The sequence below is a fragment of the Thunnus thynnus genome, chromosome 12 (assembly GCF_963924715.1).
Source record: "Thunnus thynnus chromosome 12, fThuThy2.1, whole genome shotgun sequence".
Classification (NCBI taxonomy): Eukaryota; Metazoa; Chordata; class Actinopteri; order Scombriformes; family Scombridae; genus Thunnus; species Thunnus thynnus.
Genome location: NC_089528.1, coordinates 16905877 through 16928443, shown reverse-complemented (window position 1 = coordinate 16928443; position 22567 = coordinate 16905877). Strand labels below are relative to the sequence as shown.

Below are 22567 nucleotides of genomic sequence, written 5' to 3'. Positions count from 1 at the left end.
CGCGATTGACGGAGGAGTGGAAGGACTGGGGTACTGCATGACTTCTCCCTCTCCTCAGACGCCCGCAGGACACGTACCTTAATTGGAGTGTCTTTTAAAAGGATTCCTTCAAAGACAATCCGAAGCTCCCTGGCCTTAATGAGTGCTGAAAGTGACAAGAGCACATCTGCATCATGTTCTACTTCCCCACACAAATGAGATTCTCCTCTCCCCGTGTGATAGCCATTATTGCCAAGCTGTGACCAATTCCACTGTTTTAATTAAGCATATTTATAGGCTTCATGGTCACCAGGTCAGTGTAAACAGCTATGCATGTCATAACGTCCGTCTAAGCAAGGAAATAGGGAGAGAAAATGAGAGATGGACAGTCGGAGAAAGCAGCAGAGGAAACAAGTTAAAGAAATGGGTTTTTGCATTAATAATCATGTTAGAATGCATGAAATTTCTAAAGTTGATTCTGTGAATGATCTTAAAAACAATATTTCAGGTTCTTTTTCCTTTCTAAAAAATGGCATGTCATAACTTAGACCAGTATGACGCAAAGACACCTAATTCCCTGGAAGTTTTATTTATTTATTTTTTTGTAATGAATTTTAAAATATGCCCCCAAAAACGCCCTTACTGCCCCACGTCCCAAAAGTGTCGCACAAAAGCAAAGCTTCATGTGTTTGTCCCTAAGCAACTCTCAAACACCACATTTTCTCTGAATATCTTGATCTGCCAAGTATGACAGCTCTTCACGCTTTTGAAAATTGTATATATTTTTTTTTTCTCCTTTTATATGACAACTTGTTTTCTTCTTCTTCACCCCAGGTGCTCAGAATTCTGTCACCATTTCAAAAAGTTGCACTACAAAATACAAGAACAATGAATTAGAAAAACAAATGGCTGCTTGTGAGGCGCCATCATTAATATTTAAGCTTATTTATAATTATGTACAACACTGTACACACACTGCTCTGCACTGTAAATGGGGACGTTAACACCCTTAGATGACTAGTGATGTATCACAATTGTGGTGTTCTAGTTTTGTAGGTGGATCAGAATTAGACAGCATGACAGACCTAATGATCCTGGGAGGATATTCTCTCTCTCAGTGTGTGCGCGTGAATACGTGTTTGTGTGTATACATCTGTGTGCGTGCTGTATGTATTTGTCTTTGTCTCTGTCTCTCCCAGGGTCTGATATGTGCATGCAAACACATTGTCTGGAGGGAGACATGACAAAAACTCCCAGAAGCCTTTGAGCTGTGCTTTTTTTTCTTTTTCCTCTGTTGCACCACTGGGGAAAGTTAAATCCAAACAAAGAGGAGACGCTTGGTGTACTGTGCTAGAATCCATCACCGGATCTCTCCCTCAAACATGTCTTCTTTACTTTCTTAGTTGACTTCTTCAACAACTTTGATAAATACCATTTTAAGCTCGTCTCAGGAAATTCACCACAGGTTTAATTTACTGTCTGTAGCGATTTGATTTTCAAGTGTCTATTATGCTGTTGATGTTAACAAAATGCAGCGAAGGCCAAAATAAACAGCATTAGAACAATTATTCCCTCTCGAATTTCATATTCGCACATTGCAACACCAGAGTAATTTAACTCTTCAGTTTTGGAAAAGGATGCTAAATGACACCAATTGTCGGTCAATTAGAAGCTAATTTTTATGATTCGCTCTTACATTCAGTGGGAAAACATGAGAGTGCAGATCAACTCTTGCCTTCTCAGTGAAGCGTGGAAATGCGAGAGAAAAATTTAGTCCTCAAAAATCTCCGCATTTATGAAGTGGCATATCTAGCAAAGAATGAGGGGAGGGGGTGGGGGGGGGATGCGCTCTGTAGCATCCCTAGTCAAAGTCTGTCCCTGACTGAAGTGGTTAAATGTGAGAGTAATTGTGTTTTGTTTCTGGGACTGACATGTGGAACCCCATGGACCCCATCTCCCTCCCAGTGACAGGCAGAGATCCTCCCACCTCGCTCTGTCTAATTAGAGGATGTAGCCCAGGGCTCATGTCCCAGGAAGACCCATCCCCCTCCCAAGATGGCTCCCCTAAGAAAGCCCTTAATTGGGTTCTTTAGTCATAGTCTTCATTTTGGCTGGAAAGGCATCTGTGTGTTGCTATCACCTCAGAATACAGTTGGTATCGCTCTCTTGTGTTGTTGTTTTTTTTTTCTTCCTCTCTTTTCTCTCCCTCTCACTGGCCTTCTCTCTATTGCTTTCCCTCTCCCCGTCTCCCACTCTCTCCTCACTTAATGAGGCCCCATAATAACACAGCAGTTGTGCAGTTGTTTTGCTACCTCAGTCAAACAGCGGGATCACTGCATAGTGTGTTTCTAGTACCATTCACTTGTCTACTTAGACAGGGTAATGAGTATCATTTGGAGCTACAAAGCACCAGCCCACAAAAAGGGTGGTCCGTCATCTCCAGTTACACCTCAAAAGTATTTGGTTTGGGTAGTTAGACATCTAATCAAAGCATTTCAAGCGTTATGGATTTATTATATTTTTTTTTTTACAAGCATTCGGTGCAAATACGACCAGACACAAGATGACACACATGGAAGACATTGAAATCCATTGTTGTTGTCAACTCCACCCGAGCCTGGTGCTGTTACAGTATGACTATGACTCCCCGGCCACCTCACTTCAAACAAGACAGTCTGTTACCAAGGAGACCAGGCCGGTTGTGGCACAACAGTGTTTGGGGTCAGCCCTCCCTATGGCCTGATAAGTGATGACTGTGGAGAATGCCAACTGCTGTTTTATTTATTTATTTGATTGTGTTCTTCATTGGCTAAACTAGCCAGCAGTAAGCTTGGCCTGAGGTCAAAGCAGGGAAGGATTACTCCCTCAGTGGACTGGTCAACAGTAGGGAATGCACAAAGGGAGGACTGAGTCAATACTGGACCGAGTTCAACACACCATTAAAGATCAAGGAAGAATGCAGCACTCTTGTCTTTCTCCGGAGCAGTCTTGAATGCTAAGAAAACACTTTACACAGTGGCAGAATTTTCACAAATAAACCAAGACGCAGTGCGGTCGTCACTGATTGAAGTCCATTGTTCATCACAGGGGCTTCAAACATTACGCTAACATAAATGAGCTTAAATTTCCAAGTGTTTTCATTGCTTAAAGTCCCCCTGCAGTTTAGTGTGTAGAAGAGGGACCACAGGTTCTTTGTTTTAGAATCATTTGGTGACGTTCTCCTATGCGTTAATTAAATTCCTGAGTGATGACTACGGGAATGCACAGGTCTCAGTGGTTTTGTGCACACTCCCTGTGCTCTAGATGCAGCTATGCAGAATATTGTAAGACATGTGGGGTAAGAGAGAAAGTTGGCGCAGACTGATAACACTTCTAATCAGAGCTTAGAGGGGGATGTTTACAGTTTTGACTGTTCCTTCAAATTTTTGATTATAGATCAACTAAACAAGACACTTAAGCTGTAGGAGTTCAAATGAATTTGCTTAAATCTTTTTAATTAAATAGTTTCTTTAATGAGTAATCTTTACTGTGAGAGAGTAACCATTTATGATAAAAAAAAATGTCTTTACTAGCATTAGCTAATTAATGAGTTCAATAAAAATAAACACGTTTTAATTTAAGAAAAATGTTTTACTTGAAGTTGTGTATATGTTTTGAAGTCACAAAATGATGCATCTTAACATCTTAACAATGAAATACCTTTTCTAAAGTGGCAGTTCTTCCTGCCTCAAAAGAACAACACTTTTAAACGATGTAAAGCATTAATTACCAGGTGAACAAAATTTGATCAATTACTGTAAATGAGTTTATAACTATGAGCACCAGTTAAAAGATGAATTATAGATCAACTTTATTTATTTTTCGAATTTATTAGATTAAACTCAGATTTAGCAGTTCTAACATACAAAGACCCTTATCATTAATACAATGTAATTACAGCATTTTTAACTGTATTAGTTGACACCTTTCTAAACATGAATCCATTTTTTCAATTAACATTTGACAATACAACACTTAGAACTTGAGGGATACGAAATGCGTCAGACTCTGGTCAGTTTACTGGTCATTTCCACTCTTGTGTAAAGTGCACACTGCTTTGTGAAGCCTTGAAAAGGCCATGGCTTAAAAAGTCATTATTGCTCACTCAGCTCTCTAACAACTCGATAAAGCCTGGGTTTAATGTTACATGCTGGATAACACCAGGTAGTGGTGCAGACACAATGCACTTAACATGTGCTCTGCAGGTATTAACTTTATGCTAATCAAACATTGTTAGCGTTGCGATTAAGCTTTACATCCTCTCTCTGTGATGTTGGACAATGTGAAGATTATCTTTAATACAGCGAGATCAGATGAAAGAGAGAATGTGTCTGCGAGTCCACTGGCCTTCCTCTGCAGAGCTGATGTAAGAGATGCACCTCTGTTGCCTCACTGGAGACCGGGTGCTATCGATGGAGACCAGAGCAATGGGGAACGACATAAAGAATGATTAGTTAATAAATCAACTCCCCAGCCTCCTTGCACTTTCCCGCTCTCTGCTCTTACCCAATCGTTCCTCATTTTTTCTCACCCTTTCCCTCTCTGCAGCGGCATTAAATTCCTAAGACGTGTTGCACCTGTTTGCATGGGTACACAAGACCCCTGCCGGGTGTTCTCCCTCCTCTTCCACTACCCCTGAGGGGGTTGCAGTAGGGTGATGTAATCAGATGAAAGCGGTGGTTTAACGGTGGCACAGAGTCGGTGAGAGAATAGGAGAGGAGGAAGAGGCTCGCTCTGAGCCAGTGCAGCCAGTCTTCATAAGGGAGAAGCGGGTGTGCATTATTGATCAGAGCAAAATTTAATTTAGTGGAGAATTGACTGCTATGGTTTACCTGAACACTGCTGGTAACTTGGCCCTGCAGCAGGCCTGTGTGGCCAGCAGGTGGTTGAAAGGATCGAGGAAGAGATTAAGGGTTGGATAGAAGGGAAGGAAATGGATGATAAGGGGAATGGCAGAGTTTCAGGGGGAATAGGATGGCGTTGAAAGAGGGAGTTGAGATGAGAGCTAAAAGGCTTAATGGAGGGAATCTAATCCTAAATTGCAGTGATTCTGGTGTGACACCATTAGTGACATCCTCCTTGCTAGGGCGCTGGACATTTTGGTCATTTTCTTGCATAAGCTGCAAGTTGTGTGTTTCAGATTGAATTTGACATTTGCAGTTGGTAGGTATTTAACTTCTCCAGCGCTGGTGCGGGGGGTTACTTGAAGAACTTGACAAGGATGACGATTCGAAAGAGAATTTCCACACTCCTCCTCCCCCCTCCCTCCCTTCCACCATCCATACTCATACACAAAACAGTTTATAGCTACTCTGCAGAGTTCAGTATCCACAGAGATAAAGGTATCAGTTTCATTTTCTTTTAACATTTTTTCCCCCTCTTTTCCTCTATTTCCCTTTAGTCTGCATGGCTGCCACAGCCACTGAAGTCGTTTAATACCGTCCTTGAGAAAGCCCTCAGTGAGAAAACTCCTGGCATGTTTAAGGAAAAGGTAGAATGCAGTGTGTGTCAGACAGAGCTGGGACATGCAGAGGGGGGAGCCATTCCCCAGAGGGGTTATTTTCCCCTCTAATAGCTGTTACGAGCCCTACATTATATCCAAGGAGCTACGTTCCTTTGGGGTCCACAGACACACACACACACACCTAGACACACTGGCACACTCACACAAAGGCATGCACACTCAGTTGAGCACAAATTTTCTCTCTCTGTTTCTCACTCTTCCGCGTACACACACACACACACACACACACACAGTCACAGGCACACACACTCAGTCCTAGCCACTTTGCTCTCCCCGTGTCAATATCCTGCCATTTGAAGTCACGTACTGCAGGGGCTTCTGGGAGTCGCCGAGGAGCCAGGCTGACGGGTAATGGGCCGCATTCATTAATAAGGTTGCCGTGCTCCTGTCCCTCCTCAGCAACGCCAAGGATGTCTTCACCGGGGGGTAGGGGATTGGTGGAGTGTGAGGAGGGGGAGGAGGTGAGGTGGGGAGAGAGAAAGAGCGTCCCGTGGGGAGTCTCCTCCCAGACTCACTTAAAGGAGCTTTATTTCAGCAAGAGAGGAGAGAGGGAAGCAGAGGAGCTGTCCGGGGCCGCCTCTTTAAAAAAGGGAGAGCAGGGCCCAGGCGAGCCACGCTAACCCTTACAGGGGTCACACTCCTGCTCCCCGTCAAACAGCTTATTACCCCACCTGTCGGGAAGTAATCGCCCTAGCTGAAAGGAAAGCTGTCGAGGTGTTTAAATGCTTTATATGGAGGCAGCTGAAAGGGTAAAGAGGGGAGGAATGAATGCGAGGGGGGCTAATAGTCGTCTCCTAGCACTGCCCAAGGGATTCTGCACCAACAGGACTGAAGGTGACTGCTTTGGTAAACCTTCTCACTGAGGTTGCAGTAATCATTTTAGATTGTCTTTTTCTCCCTGTTACATTTGAAAAACTAGTGAAGCAGCAACAACATCATTTTACATACCTGTGCACTTAATTATGTGCCTATGTGCAGGACAAAATGTATGTGTGCACTGAGGCGTGTGTGTATTTGTTCATGCATGCGTGCTGATGACTCTGTGACAGGTGTGTCTAGTCCATGCCAGTTTAGAGAGTCCAAGGCCGTGTTTTAAACAGAGCGCAGCAAGTGGGGCATGTAGTTTGTATTAAAGGGATTAGCAGTCACTTCAAAAGATGACCTGGATTCAGCCCACCAGGGACACCAGTTACACACCCCCTGGTCCACACTCCCTTTAAAGAACCTGGCACAGCTGCCCCACTACAACCACTCTCAATGGTCTGTGTGTGTGCTTGCATAAATTTGGGAGATACAGCAAAACAGAGTGATATTGTCAGCTTGTTATTCTGACATAATGAATAGTGTCTACCTACAGAAGTGTGGGGGATCATATCATCAACGGCCTCACCTGCACCTAAAGTATTTGTTAACTTTTTTTTTTTTTCCTGCACTGCACATTTGTAGCACATTCAATACATGAAGGCGCTGGATAAACAAGACTCTAAGGACAATATTCCATCAGGTGTGTCAGTGCCTTGTTATGGATTTGTTTCCATGGACACAGCCTTTGATTGGGAGGAAGGATTTCTAAGGAATGGGATGTTATCTGTCAGTGGTCTCATACTTTTGTGTTAGACCAGGACTTAACTATGCTTAATCCCACAGCCAACATACAGATATGACTCCTGTGCAAGTTAATTGGATTTGGCTAATGAAAGCCTAATAATGATGATGTTCAAATGCCAAGATAATCGAAAGACGGCACCTGTCAATCATAACATTTGAAAATAAATTACAAGGTGCAAGAACATTAGTGTCCTTGTGTATGGAAGATGAATAATGTTTCATTGTCTGTTTTATAAAAAGGAAGGAAATGAAAGATCTGTCTGCTGTATGTGATCATAATGTTTCTTTCTGTGTCCTTGCAGAACCACACGTTGACTCAGCACAGCAGCTAACATGGCAAAGCGCAGCGCCGTGGCCGAGAACAAGGATCACATGACGCAGAGAATAATGTCTGACCGCCAATTACCGTCAGTGCAGTTTCCCACTGACTGTCTTGCACTGAACTTTTGATTCAGTTACACCACAAGGAACCATGCCACAGCAAGAAAAAAGAAAAGCAAAGCAAAGAAAATAAAAAGTGGGGGAGGGGGGGCATAAAAGAACCCTCTCCGTTCTTTACTAACCATTATTTCAAAAATAAAGAAAAAGCCAACTTGTTTGTACATAGAATTCTTCATGTGTTGCTTAACTACAGCTATATTGCAATCTTATACAGTATTTGCCAATGTACAGTTCAAAATGTTTGTCCAAAAAAAGAGAAGAAAAAAAAAGATCAATGACATTGTCAATCAGACTAGATGGGACTCAACCAGTTGTGTAAAGGAAAAACAGGGTGCCACTGAAAGCGTAGGAAGCTGTAGGAACCGGCAAATGTTGTCAGGAGGACTCTTCGTCAGCGCCACTCCTACTGCGCAGTATGTCACTCTGTATCCTGACGTGGTCAATCATTATGGGGTAGAAATTTTGATTCACCAGCATAGGCTGAGATCTAGTCTGTATTTCTGTCGTAACATGGCTACCAGAGGACCAGCCGAGGACGGCGGTGCGACTAATCTGCACTGCCAGCGCTGGAGTTCAGATGAGAGACGGAAAAAAAAGAGAAAACAGAGAACAGAAAAACAGGACAGGATGCTGATATATGCAAACGCAGTGACACAGATTTGGAAAAGGCTAGTTCCTACGGTTGGCTCGTGAACAGAGGCGTGAAGCTCCCATGTGGCTCTCAGAGCATGGGGAAATCTCCAGCCCACTGACTCAACCTGTACATTTCTGTTGTTAATGTTTACTGCTCATTGAAGCCTGGAGATTACTGGAATTTTTTTTTTATGTTTTGTTATCGCTATGGGTTTTTTTTATTTGTTGTTTTTTGTTTTTTTGCAATGGGGGAGTAAATCCATTTGGATTTGGGGTCATGAAGACTGAACACAATTCCAGTCTGTCTCGGGGATATACCGTAGTTACAAAACTTTGTCCCTGGCTCTCCTGGAGAGTGCCCGAGTACTCCTCTTATTTCTTTGCAGTGTCCCATTGCTCTCGCTCTCTCTCTCTGCTCAAGCTGGAAGCCACTGTGGCATCATACAAAACTTAAAACCATTCTGTTATGTAAATGTTTTGCATTCATTGAACCTGAGATGCACTTTTGTATGAAACTTTAATGTTTTGACATTTTGATTGAGAATTGTTCGTACACAGTTTACAGGAAATCACCATCTCCTGCAGCAAAAGGACAGTTATCTCCGATGTTATTAAAATGTATTGTACAAATATGGAGTTCTGTATTTGGCAGACCTCGTTTTTTTGTGTTGCACATGTGATGGAAATATTAAAAACTGTATGAGGAAATGACTCCAATGTCCCTTCATTATATATCTAAAAGGCTTTGTGTATCTGTATGATAATAAGTGTGTGCGTGCATGTGTGTGTGTGTGAACACAATTAACCCATCAGACAAGAACTATGACAGCATAAACATGATCATCATCAAAAGATTACTCTGCTTCTTTTTCATTGTATCAAATTGCATCCTATTTTTCCTCACTCCCTTGTGGCTCCCGCTAACGAACATCTGAGCATCTTAAGGGAGGTCTGTGTTATTAATGACTCCATTACCCATCACCCTGTGCGGTCCCATTCTACACACCCTTGCGCTAGGTCTATTTAGGGAGCCTCCAGCACTCCGGGGGACCAACGAAAAGATTCTTCTGCCTTTGCCGAGTGGGACACAACCCATGCTACAACATCTGTCTGTCTCAGCAAATGATTCATCAATGGTGACACACAAGCAGCATAACATTTGTTGAAGCTTTCAGTTTTGTTTTGAAAAGGCTCAGCGCTGCATCTTTTAGCATTATAACTAGGTTATGCTGTGAATAACAAATGACTGTAAACTAATGCTGCCTTTGAAATATACAGCAGATACTCTATTACATTTTATGCTGTAAATAGAAAATGCTGCATACTGTATGCATACACAATTATAAATATGAATGTGTGGCATAATATTATATACATGTATATATAGACACATGTCAAATGTTTGGAGACACTTTCTCCTTCAAGAAAATGGGGAGGTGTGTCCAAACATTTGACTGGTACAGCGCATATACACTGTTTTGTTTTAAAAAAACATATATGGATGTCATCCCTCTGGATGATGATATTAAAGGTCATTTGTCACAGAAAATGATCACATACAGTATTTTATAATACATCTGTGTAATCGGGCTTTCTGAAGCTTGTCTTATTGAATTTTCCCATTTCAAGCGTAACATCAAATGCGCATGTTGTCTGTCATTTGTTAGCTTTTATTACATTACTATAATGAATATCAGATGAGGAATGACAGACTTCCACAATGGAGACAGAGCCCCTCGTCCAAATCAGAGATGGTACGGCCCAACATTAACTGTCATACTGAATGCAAGCTGGGCATCCATTAAACAACTTTGCTAGCATTTCCCTGTGCCAGGCACTTTTAATAAGCTTCAAGGGCATTTGAACGGGTCCAGAACTTTGCTTTGCCAGAGATGGACTGGCCCACATCATCCATTACATTAAATTGGGTGGCGGCCTCCAGCTCATATTTATGATTTAATTAAATTCACTTGTGAGGCGTATCAGAACCACTGCGGCCTCCCTTTTAACGCCAGCCTAAGCAGTAAAACACACACGTACAGACACACACGCACACAGCTACACACGTGAGTGCATACACAAGTGTTGTGTTTCTGACACTCGCCCAAGTGTGAGACATTGTGGGCGCTTTGGCAGGGGCGTTCTCAGGGGTTCATTTAAAGCAATATAATTACGCAGCCCCCAAGTATTCTTCCATCAGAAAGCAGCAGAATGGATGGCTTGTTCAGAGATAACTTAGCCTGGCTGATCCTCTACGGTGTCGTTGCATGAACATAACCTCAATGCAAGTGGTACTCAATGCTGCTAAGAGCCTGGCCAGTTTAGTGAAACTGGGCAGTTGGGCCAGATGTTTGGGAGTAGCTCAAATACCATTGTTCTTGTCCAGGATGTGTGTGAAATGGCATTTTGTTTTTTATATGACAGCCTAATACCCATAGTCCTCTAGAGGAAAAGTGCCAGCCTGTGTTAAGACTTTATTAAAGAATTATGAGAGCCTACTGAACCTGTGCTGTATACTACTATCCAGGAAGCTGAAATTTTTATCCGGTATGAACAACCAGCACAAATATAAGTATGCATTCATTGCGTGTCCCTTGTGCTCCAGCGTCTTTGCTATCGCTCTTCTTTGGTGCAAAATTTAGTTTGGTGAAAACTCCACATTGTTAGGCTGCGCATTCCTCCCACTGAAGGAGACCTCGGAGACCTCTTATGGCATTCAATATGTGCGCCCAAGCGTGAGATCCAGATCCATTTGGCCGGGAGATCCACTGGGAGTGTCTGGGGTAACCCAATCTCTCACACCGGCACTCCACATCCAGAGAGCCATCTTTTCACTTCAGAACTGTGTCAGCAAAATGGACGCCTCAACCTCAGTATGTAGCCCTGCCAGAGTGTTTATGGGTTGAGCACAAGGGCCTCTGCTATTGTCTTTTGTGTATCTCCTGTGTAATTTTGTGTACACCCTGTTTCTGTGTCTTTAAATGTAATTGTAGAAATAATAACAGTAAAAAGACAGTTGTGAAAGCTAGTACACATTTTCTTCCTCAGAGTTACTTTAAAGACATTTCCTCTGCAAATGTACATATGCCAAAGACAGTTCTCAGGTTATAATTAGAGAGCAGGGCCTGGAGCTGTGAATATCACTTTCAAGTCTTGTGAATCTGAAAATAATCCCCTCATCCTACACCTTGAACCACACAATTACAAACTACAAGATGTAAATAAATGTTGTATTAAAATATAACATTTATTCTGAATTGATTTATCCCTCCATCCATTTTCTAAACCGCTTATCCTGTTCAGGGTCACAGTGGGCTTGAGCTTTGCAACACATCGGGGCAAGAAGCACCCTGGACATGTCGCCAGTGTATCAGTGGGCTAACACACATATGGACAAACAAACACATTCACACTCTTCCCTCCTCTGTAGCCTCTCTCCTAATGATCCCCCCTGTCTGCTGAACTAGGAGAGCTGAAGGTGAGTATCCCCCTCCAGTCATCTCCCTCTGCCTCACCAAGATAGACACTTGAAATAGACAAGGCACCAGACACTGTTTTTTTTTTTCTTTCTTTCTTTCTTTTTTTTTTTTTTTTTTGGAGGGGTGGGGGAGGATTTTCAAAAATGTATTAAACACCAAGCAATAAAATATAGACCAGGTGGGGTCAAATTCACTGCAGCTATACCAGCTCCACAGCCAGTGTGGTGATGAGATGAGGACATGGAAAGATTCTAAAAAGAGGGGAGAAAAGAGAAAGAAAGTATCAATAATGCAGAATACACTGTATACAGCTGACAGTAAAAATGGAAAACACACTGCCTGAGAGAGAGGAGGGCACACTGAATTCTGGGCTGAGTCCCTTGTACTGTATCTCAGTGCCAGAACATGAATTCATTGGTTAAATGATTTGAGTTTATTGGGCCTGCTGAAACCAGTTCAAATGTTTCAGCGCTATATGTGTGTACGTGGCCACATATGCACAAATGTCAACACAGATTTCTGCACTATTTAGTGCATTTGGTATCTTTAGTTTTATGACGAGCAGAAACGTCTGTATATGAACACACTGATGTGAAATAATTTTTGCTCATCGACATCTGCCATGTGTTTATTTAATGAACACATGGCAGATAAACACTGGTATGTGGGCATGCTTTGCCGAAAATAAATGTGGAGAAGGAGGCCGAGGCCAAATTAGAATTTGATTTTATTTTTGTTCATTTAATAGTTTTTCTTATTTATTGTGGGGCGTCATGTAAGATGAACGCATTTCTTCATACTGTCAGTTTCACATTTATTTTGCATGTTTGTTTATTGGTGATGAACAAAAAATGCTCCATAATGGAGCCCCTCGGGAGAACAAGGGCCTCATTCTCCCAGTATTCCCCTGCGTTCTCCAATCTCTTCTTCTTTTCTTTTTTCTTAATTTTATCCCTCTTTTTTTTTAATTCAGAGCTTCCCATTCATTCTCTCTCTCTCTGTGATTCTCATCCTTTACTATTATCCACTCTCACTCATGTCAGTCTGTCTGCCTCTCGCTCTTCCACCACCCCTCCTCTCTCCCTTCGCATCTCTTGTATTGTAAACAGCTCACAAAAGCATGACAAGGTCTCTGCTCATGTTCCCCCTGCCTTCCTCTCTGTTCTCCCAGCTATTTGTTATTGTCTCCCCGCTATCGTGTGTTTGTCTCTATCAAGCTTTCTTTATTCTGTTTTTCCTCTGCGTCAGAAAAGCAAAAGTTAATTAAATATGGAACGAGATGGAGCAGCATCTCTTTAAACCATCATGTCATTAAAATGGCATCCCTAGGAGATCAGCTTAAAAGGAGTCGGAGAACAATGTCTTCTCAGTCAGATATTTATGGGCCTGGTTATGTAAACATACTCCCTTTATTCTCTATGTATATTTCATGTAATTATCACTTTTTGTAGCGCTTTTCCCCTGAGATACATAGAGGCAAGAAGTTACTAGGGGAATGTCATTAGAAGAGACTATTGTTACAGCGCTGCTATGATACTGCACCGGGAAAAAGGCTACATTCCCGTCCTGGTGAAACCTTTTATCTATATTTGACTTCATCATATAAAAATCATCAGCGTATCTGCAGCCGAGACTCTCTGTCTGAGACTCACGGCCAATTCTCTGCAGTTGCCCATCTTTATTAAAACTGAGAAACATACTGACTAAAGCATTCAACAGTATTTTTTTTCTCTTCCAGCATGCATCTGATCTAGATACCAAGAAATTCAGAGATGATTTTCCAAGTTGCAAAAACCTTGATGCCTCATACTCAGCCTGCCCATATTCATCTGTAAGGATAGCAGAAGATCTGGAGTGAACTGGATTCCTTCAGCAGCAGAGGCCAGTGACTGGTGCTTGAAGGCCTGGGTGCCAGCTGACGGAAGCCGCTAATTAAGAGGGTTGGAGAGCCAGTGGGGTGCCTTATGAAACAGGGGCACCTGGGTTTCACAAGAGGGGGCCGGGTATCCATCACAATTCATCTGTGTTGCACAGGGAAGACCATAGTCCGCTCCAGCGTTATGCCACGTAGCCCTCTTTCACTCAAGCATAATGTCAAATACGGCTCACACAAAAACCCCCCTCCCCCTGTGTCAGCTTGTTTGCCATCACAGGGGGAGATGTTATTGCATGGCATGATGAAACTGTATATGTCAAGGTAGATTTCATTCAAGCTAAATGCACATAAATGCAGATTCAAAAAGAAATGGCTGTGCATAGATACAGGTAAATACACACGTGTAACATTAAGTATGTATGTAACATAAAGTATAAAGCATGCACGCACACACACACACAGACACACACACACACTCACACAGGATCTGGACTCCCACATGCATAACTTAATGCCCCTCTCTTTTCCATTGTTCGTTGAGTCTTCTTTGCTGTAGGGTCAAAATGTCTCTAAGTAATCTAACTAGCTCCGACTTAAGGGACAATATAAGGTCTGCCATGAGTTCTGTCATTACTGTTTTACCCACCAGAGGCAGATACAGCTCTCGACCACCACTGAACCTGCCATATTGCTATCCAACCTGACCCCACAGATGCAGTAAACCTAAGTGAACCACAGTTTCGAAAGTCGACAGCAATAACCACTGCAGAATTGCTTTTAATCAACGTCTGAAATGAGGGTGACTTGAAGCGTCGCCCCATGCTGATTAAATGTAATTGTTTAATTGCCAAGTGCTGGGAACCCATCCTAAGAGGATTCCAATGGAATTATTTAATCTCTAGTCAGGAAGTACACTGCAGGAAAAAGCAGAGGGAAAACGGAAGAACGGAAAAGACAAAAATCAAGCAGAAATAGTCTGTTTTTCTTTTGGAGCATGTCCCTCATGAAATATTAACTGTGGTTTACATTTAGTTAGCTGAGAAAGTGAACAGCCTTCACGGGGGGAAAACGTACACTAAGTGATGCTACAACTTCAGAAGAGGTCAGAGTTTTGACCTGTATCTACAGACTAAAGTGGTTTGGTCTTGTTTGCCGGTTCATTTTTATGTTTCAGCTTTACTCCAAAATGCCACAACACATCGGTCATTGCCTTGTTGTACGGAGTCCTGGTATGTCAAAATGCCAGTCCACTTGGCTATTTATTGTCTATTTTGTAGACCAGAGGTGTTTCAATTTGAAAACAAGAGATTTCTGCATTAAGTCATTCTAACAAAGTGCTAAAGGGGAACCTCTAAGAGCTTAACTATTCAGAGATTCTCATGGGGACGTTATATAGGCCCTCTCCCCCCTCTGATCACTGACTGAGTCTCTGCTAATGGGGCTCTATAAACTTAAGGGGCACAGGTGCGCTCCATTTGGGGGCACAGCTTTTAGATGCATTGCTTGGGGTCACAGACATCCAAACCCCCCATAAACACCATGACATACACTGTAAATAGGACTGAAAAAACACATACACACACTTATATTTGCACCAGATTAACACCTCTCGTCTGTATTTTTCATGGTGGCACCCCTCCTAGACCAATTTAAGCTGGCATGATTCCCAACACAGCCTCAGTCAGTAGCCAATCGGTTTGGCACACATGCCATGACATTTCAATCTATCAACAAAATCAATAGCAGTACTCTTCCTAATATAACTGCACACAGTGCAAGCGCTCTTCACAGTGATACGGCTCTTTCTGTCGCATTTAGATACAAGGGAGTAAACCCAGGCTTTCCATTCTGCTGATAAATGCAGTTCTGTCATCCCAAGGGAAATGTGCCTGCATCCCTCTGGTCAGAAGTGTGCGTCTGTCCCCCCACCAAGCCACGGGCAGAGAGGGAGTGAGGGGGGAGCAGAGGCCTGTTCCCTGCAGCTGTGCCCTTATTCCCAGCACCTGACCAGGGGCCCAGATGTGCACATGGGCAACAGCAACAATTTGAGCAATGTAAGTCCCCTGTGGGACCCAGGCACCTGCAAATGTAACCCCACTATCTAACATGATGGCGTAATTACAGGTCTAATAAGTCTACATCTGGAAAAAACTCATTTAATCTATCAAATCAAAGCTACCTAGACTGGGGAACAATACAAAGATGTTATTGCCCTGTCAGCATTTCATCTGCACATCAAACCAAAGCCACTCGGCACTTGGCACTGACCCAATTAGCCATCAGGTAGACAGCAACTACAGGGCACAATGTTGCCATTTACAATGTAGCACAGATTTAAATTTAATTAATTAATTTTATATTGTGCATAAAAACCCTCAGGCAGTTACAGAGATGTGTTTATTTTTAAAAATTCTAAATTTCATCCACCTAAAGTACACACAAAAATGTATTTATCTTTTCATTATTACACAATTCCTTTCTTCTGGGCCAGAAAGACAACACTTAGGCAACAACTCTAATAATTCAGTTACACAAATGGTTACAAAATAGTATAATAACATTAAAGCATAGAACTCTAAATGTCCAGATTTTGCCGTTACAAGTGACACTTGACAGTGAAAGGACTCACTGTGGATAAATCTGAAGACCATCCACCATCCAATTTTATGGACCTGTGATTATTAGGTTACATTCTTCTATTACAACTCAAATCAGTCAGGGTACTGGTGCAAAAAACATAGCTTGCATTTAAATTAAAATTCAAATACATGAAGTAAAACATGTAAGTGAAATCATGGCCAGTCTCAAAGACTGACTTGAGTCGATGATAAATCGGAGTTTAATGCTCAAACACTGCACAGGCTGTAAGCTGGAAAGGTTAATGGTGACATCTAGTGGCTCAAAAGCATACATACACCTGCTGAAAAATGGTATTTTGGCATTGTTTGTAAACAGGTTACCTCTCATTGTCTTCCTCTCTCTACATATATCCAAACACTGAATGTAAAACCACATATAAAAACTTTAAGAACACCAGTGGTGATTGCTGTGCTCTGGAGTCTTTTACTGGCAAACTGATTGATAATCGGTAATAATGTAGTAATAGTTCAAGAAAAAGAAAAAATAATGTTTACTTTTGTTTGCATTGTCTTTCAACATTACAGTACAGACAGTCATTTATTTGTTAATACAGGGTGATGAATGAGCAGAAAATTGTGAAAAAGCATGTGAATAAGTGTAATTTTTTACAAAGGTAATCTATGGTATAACCATGTGCCAAAAAAAGAGAGACATTGATTGCCTGTTGTAAGACTTTCATAACACATTTGATTTTATACACATTTATACTTAATGGCACTTTGTGTTTTAGTCACTGTGCTTCTGAAATAGTAAAAGTAGTAAACTTTCTAACAGCAGAGGGTGATATTGATCTGCTTTACTTCAGCTGAAGCAAAGATGTCACAGTGAAGGCAATACTTATCTTCTATGAACATAAATGCCAAAGATGCCAAGCTGCTTCACATAAAAAACTAGACAAGATAATCAATGAATTTTTAGCCTAATATAAAATTTTGCAGTGATTTATGTTCCATAGTATCACATACTGTAGCTATGTAAATGGGTAACAAGTGTACAGTATGTGACGGTTGGTCAATGAAAACATGTTGCCCCTATTTCTACAGATACATACAGTACACAAGTTATGCCTGAGTCATTACAGCGTCTGTCTGGTGCTATTTTCTCTATTGTTTTTCTTCTCACCAGACACAGCAATGATAAACGTGTTCTCACAGTGTGTGAAAACCTTTGCCCATTAATTATCATAATACTTTTGTTGACATATTCTGATTCATAAGCAGAGGTTACAATTATTTTCATGGTGTCTAGTATACATTTAAGATGTTCACAGTGTACTGACTGACAATATATTACATTATACTGTACAGTACCAACATTATACATTCAAACACTGAAATGCACATTTGAAAACTATTAATTATGGTCTATGTGGTGAACAGTTTAGCTTCATCTGTTGAAACTGTGGAATTTAAGATTTTGAATACTTTTATCCATAGTTTTGGCACATTGTCTGTCCCTATCCATCCATGAGTATCTGCTTGTCACTGGCCAACACGAAGGACAGATGATGGGGGAGTAGTATGCCGCTTTGGGCAGAGAATCTTGCTAAAGGCCCTGCGGAAGCTACTGTGGCAAAGTGGGTACAGGAATGGGTTAATAGCAGAGTTGAGCCACAGGAGCCAGAAGGTGACCTCGTACCAGTGATGCTGGATGCACCGCCCTCTGCAGGCGGCACGGATGATCATCAGTAGGGTGTACGGTGCCCAGCAGATGGCAAATACACACACTATTATGGCCAGGGACTTAGCAATTTTCTTATCCCTGGACAGACGGCTGGGATGGGCTGCCCTGTTGGTTGAGGGATCTAGTTTACCCAAACTGGGAGAGGAGGTCTGGGAGTGTATAGAGCCTTTTACAGCCAGTTTCATCCCCAACCCCCAGTTGTGGGACAAGGGGATACCTTCCCCTTGGGTAGAGGCAGGTTCGCTCAGTTGAAGGTGAAGCTGCGCCTCCCTGCTGTGGAGTCTCCTCCTGCGTATGCTGAGGTAAATGCTTAGGTTGAAGAAAGCCACCGAGATGAAAGGAGAGAAAAACTCCAGCATGGAAGCACTCAGCAGGAAATACCAAGAGTAATAGAACTCTGCAAAGCACTCATCCTTTGGCACGCGGCTTCTGCCCATCACCAGCTCCCAAAATATGATAGCTGGGCCGTACAACACAAAAGCTAGCACCCAGACAGCAATCATCTTGATTATGGCTTGATGAGTCATGCTCTGTCTGGCACGGTAACTTACCTGCAGTAAAAATAGATCATATATACACATCAGAAAATATACTTTATACATATAAGTAACATTGCATTCTACCATTACTGTAGAAATGTAGAAATTGTAGAAAGTCAGAGGGCAAAAGAACAATTTATTATTACACCCATGAAAAGCATGATGCATTCATGTGTAAGCAGTATTTTAATGTTTTCTACGTAAAATATTAATGTGTAAAGTAAAAAGTATTTGCCTCTGAAACAAGTTGAAGTCTATATACACATGACATAAAGGGAAACTACTGTAATAGAGTAAAGGTATCTCAAAAATGAACTTAAATGAAGTACTTGAGTTAATGTATTCAGTTACATTCTCCCACATTGACCTCCTTAAACTATTCACAGTGAATATGAAGGCCAGTCTTCAATCAGCACCCATTGTTTTAAAAGATCCCCTCCAGACATGTATTAAGATGTAAAAATACTCTGCTTGAAAGAATAATGTGTGTCTGATATGGTTTTTCCACAAAGAAAGAATAATTAGTACTTTAAAATCCTTAAAATGGCATCTATTCCTCCTCCCTCATCAAAAATTCCAGAATCTATGAATTTCATTTCAGAAGTTTAACTCCAGGACACAAGATATCTCCTACTTCACTGTGAAGTCAGTTCTCAGTGTTTGTGCACTGGAGGATTCAAGTTCCCACATCACACTTGCATACAGAACCATGATTGCTTGATCATGCTCATAGGCCAACCCCTTAAAATCAGATTTTCAATGAGCACAGAGAAACTTTATACTTTCTGTAGATGAATATAAAAATAGCCTTCCAGTATCAAACTCCACACATGCTATACATCATTCTGCACAGTGAAGCTCAAACATTCAACTGTAGGGACAAGAAGAAAATATATTGAGTGGAGGGGGACTTTAAGCTCCTGTCTACAAAAATTATCCTGTGAAACCCTCCCTGCCCTGGTGATCTAACACAGAGAACTTTACAATATACTACATATAATATGTATCTCTTGACAGATATATAATTACATGTTTGTGAAACATGCTTTTTATCAAAGGAAATTATTACATGTGACTCTTCATTGGTAGTAGTTTTTTTTTTTTTTAAACTGCATTCCTTTCTTTTGCTTGCAATTTTTCAATTTTGCAAGAAGAGCACATAAAACATTACAAATTGTTTTTCAATTTTTGAGAAAACCCAATGCAAAATCAAGCATTTTTGGCCACAATAATCACAAAAAAACTGCAAAATCCTAGAAGGACTGACTAACAGTATGCAGTGCAGGCATGTATGAACGAGTGTTAAGTCAATGAAGCACCTCTCATGACCACTTGTCTCAATTAGTCTCACTTCCTATGTCCCTGTCCACATTTTTGTTCAGTGGGCTGTTCCAAACGACCATAATTTAACACCAAGTCTTGTTCAGAAGATAAGGTGTGGTGAAACTTAGATTTGTACAAATTAAGTGGCATTCTTGCCCCCGCTGCGTGTAATAATGTGCGACTCAATGGAGAAGAATCAGGTGTTCTTATGAATCCAATATCATTTTCTTTATTGTTACAGTGCAGGAAATTCTACATAATTGTTAGATAATTTGATCATAATTATCATCAGGAGATCTTCTAGGCTGAAGCTTAGGCTACCCTAATCAAACCTAACACATAAAATCTGATCTCTTCCTAATACCATACAGTTAGCATTTTGCTTCATAGATGCATATATTTGCATCAAATATATGCATCTAATGTGACTCCAACTTTTCTTTCAAACTTTGTCCTCTGATTGTTGATGATCCTTTGTCTTTTATTGTTCAGAGGGGGAAAAAATGCTTTTAGGAGAATGCTGTTTGGCTGCCGGTGGCCTGTTTCTCCTATGATTGATCTCTCCAGGTTGGAAGGACCATAGCACAGAGGAGGATCTCTATGATCAAAGCCAGCTAATTAAAGAAGAGTCTCTCTCTCTCTCTGGTGTTATTTGTATTCATTGCTCTGATGTTAAGTGTTTGCTTGTGAAAGGAAACAGAACACTCTCTTTGTCTGCTATGCCAAGCCTCATCCCACATTTGAGTTAACACGCATGTGTATAGGATACAGTCAGCCAGCTAATGCACAAACAGGTGCCAACAAAAGGTTCAGAGGTGCTGCAGAGGGTTGGAAATTTATGCTAACTGCTGGATTTGTGCCAAGACTGGCAGAAAATATAAAACCAACATTACTGATGCTGTGCAATCACAAAATATAACAATGGAAAAGTGTTGCATTGACATGGTTTGAAGTGGAAATTAAAATTATTCAAGTAATTCATAACCTTAAAATCTAACTCTGCTATTCAAAAATCAAATTTTATAGCTTATAAACAGTCATGTGTTGTTTTCTGTGTGTTTTCTGAAGTCCTAAAGTCAAATGTGACTTTTTATGTTCATCATGGGGAAGAACTATAATTAGGGGTGGCACTGGGCCTGAATGGGTCAGGAATGATTAACCTCTGCAGATGGGCACATTTGGGAGACTGAAGTGGCACTGCCCTTACCAATGACCTGGGAGACTCACCAGTCAGGATATTAAGCCACAGACCACAAACAGTGGACATTTTGTATGGCTAAAAAGAAAGAAACTCTTCAACTTTTAACATTTTGCTTTAAATGTGTCATAGAAATGTGAAAAAAATTGTATTTCTGTCTTGGTGGAAACTAGGATAAGGAAAATGATTCAGAGAAAAACTGAGAATGAATTCTAAACCTATTGACCATCATTTGACCATGACAGTGTTTCATTTTCTTCCACAAATATAGCAGGCAACTAACTGTGTGTCACAATCTTAAATTCACTATGATGGCTACTGCCATTACAGATGTAAGGTACCGGAGGTTCCACTCACTGCTCTGGTGACTGACAGGAAGCGGTCGTAGCTGATGAGGACAATGTTGAAGACCGATGCAGAACAAAGGAGGTAGTCTATGACCAGCCACAGCTTACACAGTCCTCTGCCCAGTCTCCACCTGCCTGTAACAATGTAGGGAATGTAGACTGGGATGCAGAATGCCCCTACAGAGACAGTTGGAAAGGGATCAGACACCAAATGATGTGCAATCACAATATCTATTATAAACCCCCAAAAAATGAGCAAGCACTCTAATTATTTATTGTTGGTCTCATCAATTTAACTCAACTCAACTTTAATGTGCAGCTACTTAAATGTTTAATGTAGACCTACCCAACTACTGTATGACTTAGAAGTACACATCTACAGTACAGGCAGGCACAGGAGCTTCAAAGATATGTTGAGTATTTCAAAGCCTTACCTATCATATTTCAACATATATCATAGCACATCATAGCAAACAAAAAATAGGCTTTATGAGAGAAATAACACATGAAACTTTACTCTATATTCTGTTATTTCACGAGCCATAAAAAGACCTAAGTTGGACTTACCTACAAGAAAATCTGATATTGCCAAATTCAGGAAGTAGTAATTGCATTGCCTTCTCAAACTCTTGTCCACTTTAAAGGCAAAAATTACCAGTGCGTTACCCAAAACTATCACAACAACCAAAGTCACCATCATCACCATCAAAATTACAAATACAGGTCCTGAAAACACGAAGCTGCTCTGGACTCGAGTTGAAGCATTGTCAAAATAGTACCCACTGGAGTTGGAGTCAGTTTGTTCCACCGACATGATCCTGATGGGAGGTGAAGATGCGATCGTTAAGTCCTCAACAGACCAGCGCTGAGAAAAATAAGCCAGCAACAAGTGCCATGTGAATGGACACAGCATCCAACATCCCCAGATATCCTCGGAAAACCTCGCTGCTCTGTTGAAAGTGAGCACAGTGTCCGAGGAGATCCACGAGAGAGCACACAACGCTCTTCTCTAAAGGCAGCCAGGACATTTGGTGAATTACGCATTCAGCCCTGCGTTACAGTGATGGATTACAATAAAAGAATACTTTTTTGTTCTCACACATTGTATGCGGAGCAGGATTATGAATTTAAAAGCATTTCCAATCACCTCTACGATGATGTAAGTGATAAACACCATGGAAAAGTTTGTTTTCTCTTAACGAGACTTCACAAATTAGGGACACCATATGGAACAAGGTGATGAATTATCCAAGTAACC

At 41.3% G+C, this 22567-nt stretch overlaps 2 protein-coding genes across 12 annotated transcripts in view; one reads left to right on the top strand and one right to left on the bottom strand.

Moving 5' to 3' along the window:
• Positions 1-8935, top strand: part of LOC137194238 (zinc finger protein 521-like) — a 90383-nt gene extending 81448 nt beyond the window's left edge. For all 11 annotated transcript variants that reach the window (XM_067605952.1, XM_067605950.1, XM_067605951.1 and 8 more), the window contains one exon: positions 7453-8935. In XM_067605952.1, coding sequence (XP_067462053.1) covers positions 7453-7482 — 30 coding nt within the window. In that variant the 3' untranslated portion in view covers positions 7483-8935. The remainder of the gene's footprint in view (positions 1-7452) is intronic.
• Positions 8936-16012: 7077 nt separating this feature from the next.
• LOC137193419 (histamine H3 receptor-like) lies at positions 16013-22560 on the bottom strand. Its single transcript, XM_067604652.1, has 3 exons — positions 21877-22560; positions 21320-21486; positions 16013-18453 (listed from the first exon to the last, which is right to left on the bottom strand). The coding sequence occupies exons 1-3, from the start codon at positions 22220-22222 to the stop codon at positions 17701-17703; spliced, it is 1266 nt and encodes a 421-aa protein (XP_067460753.1). The 5' UTR covers positions 22223-22560; the 3' UTR covers positions 16013-17700.
• Between the last annotated feature and the right edge of the window lie 7 nt (positions 22561-22567).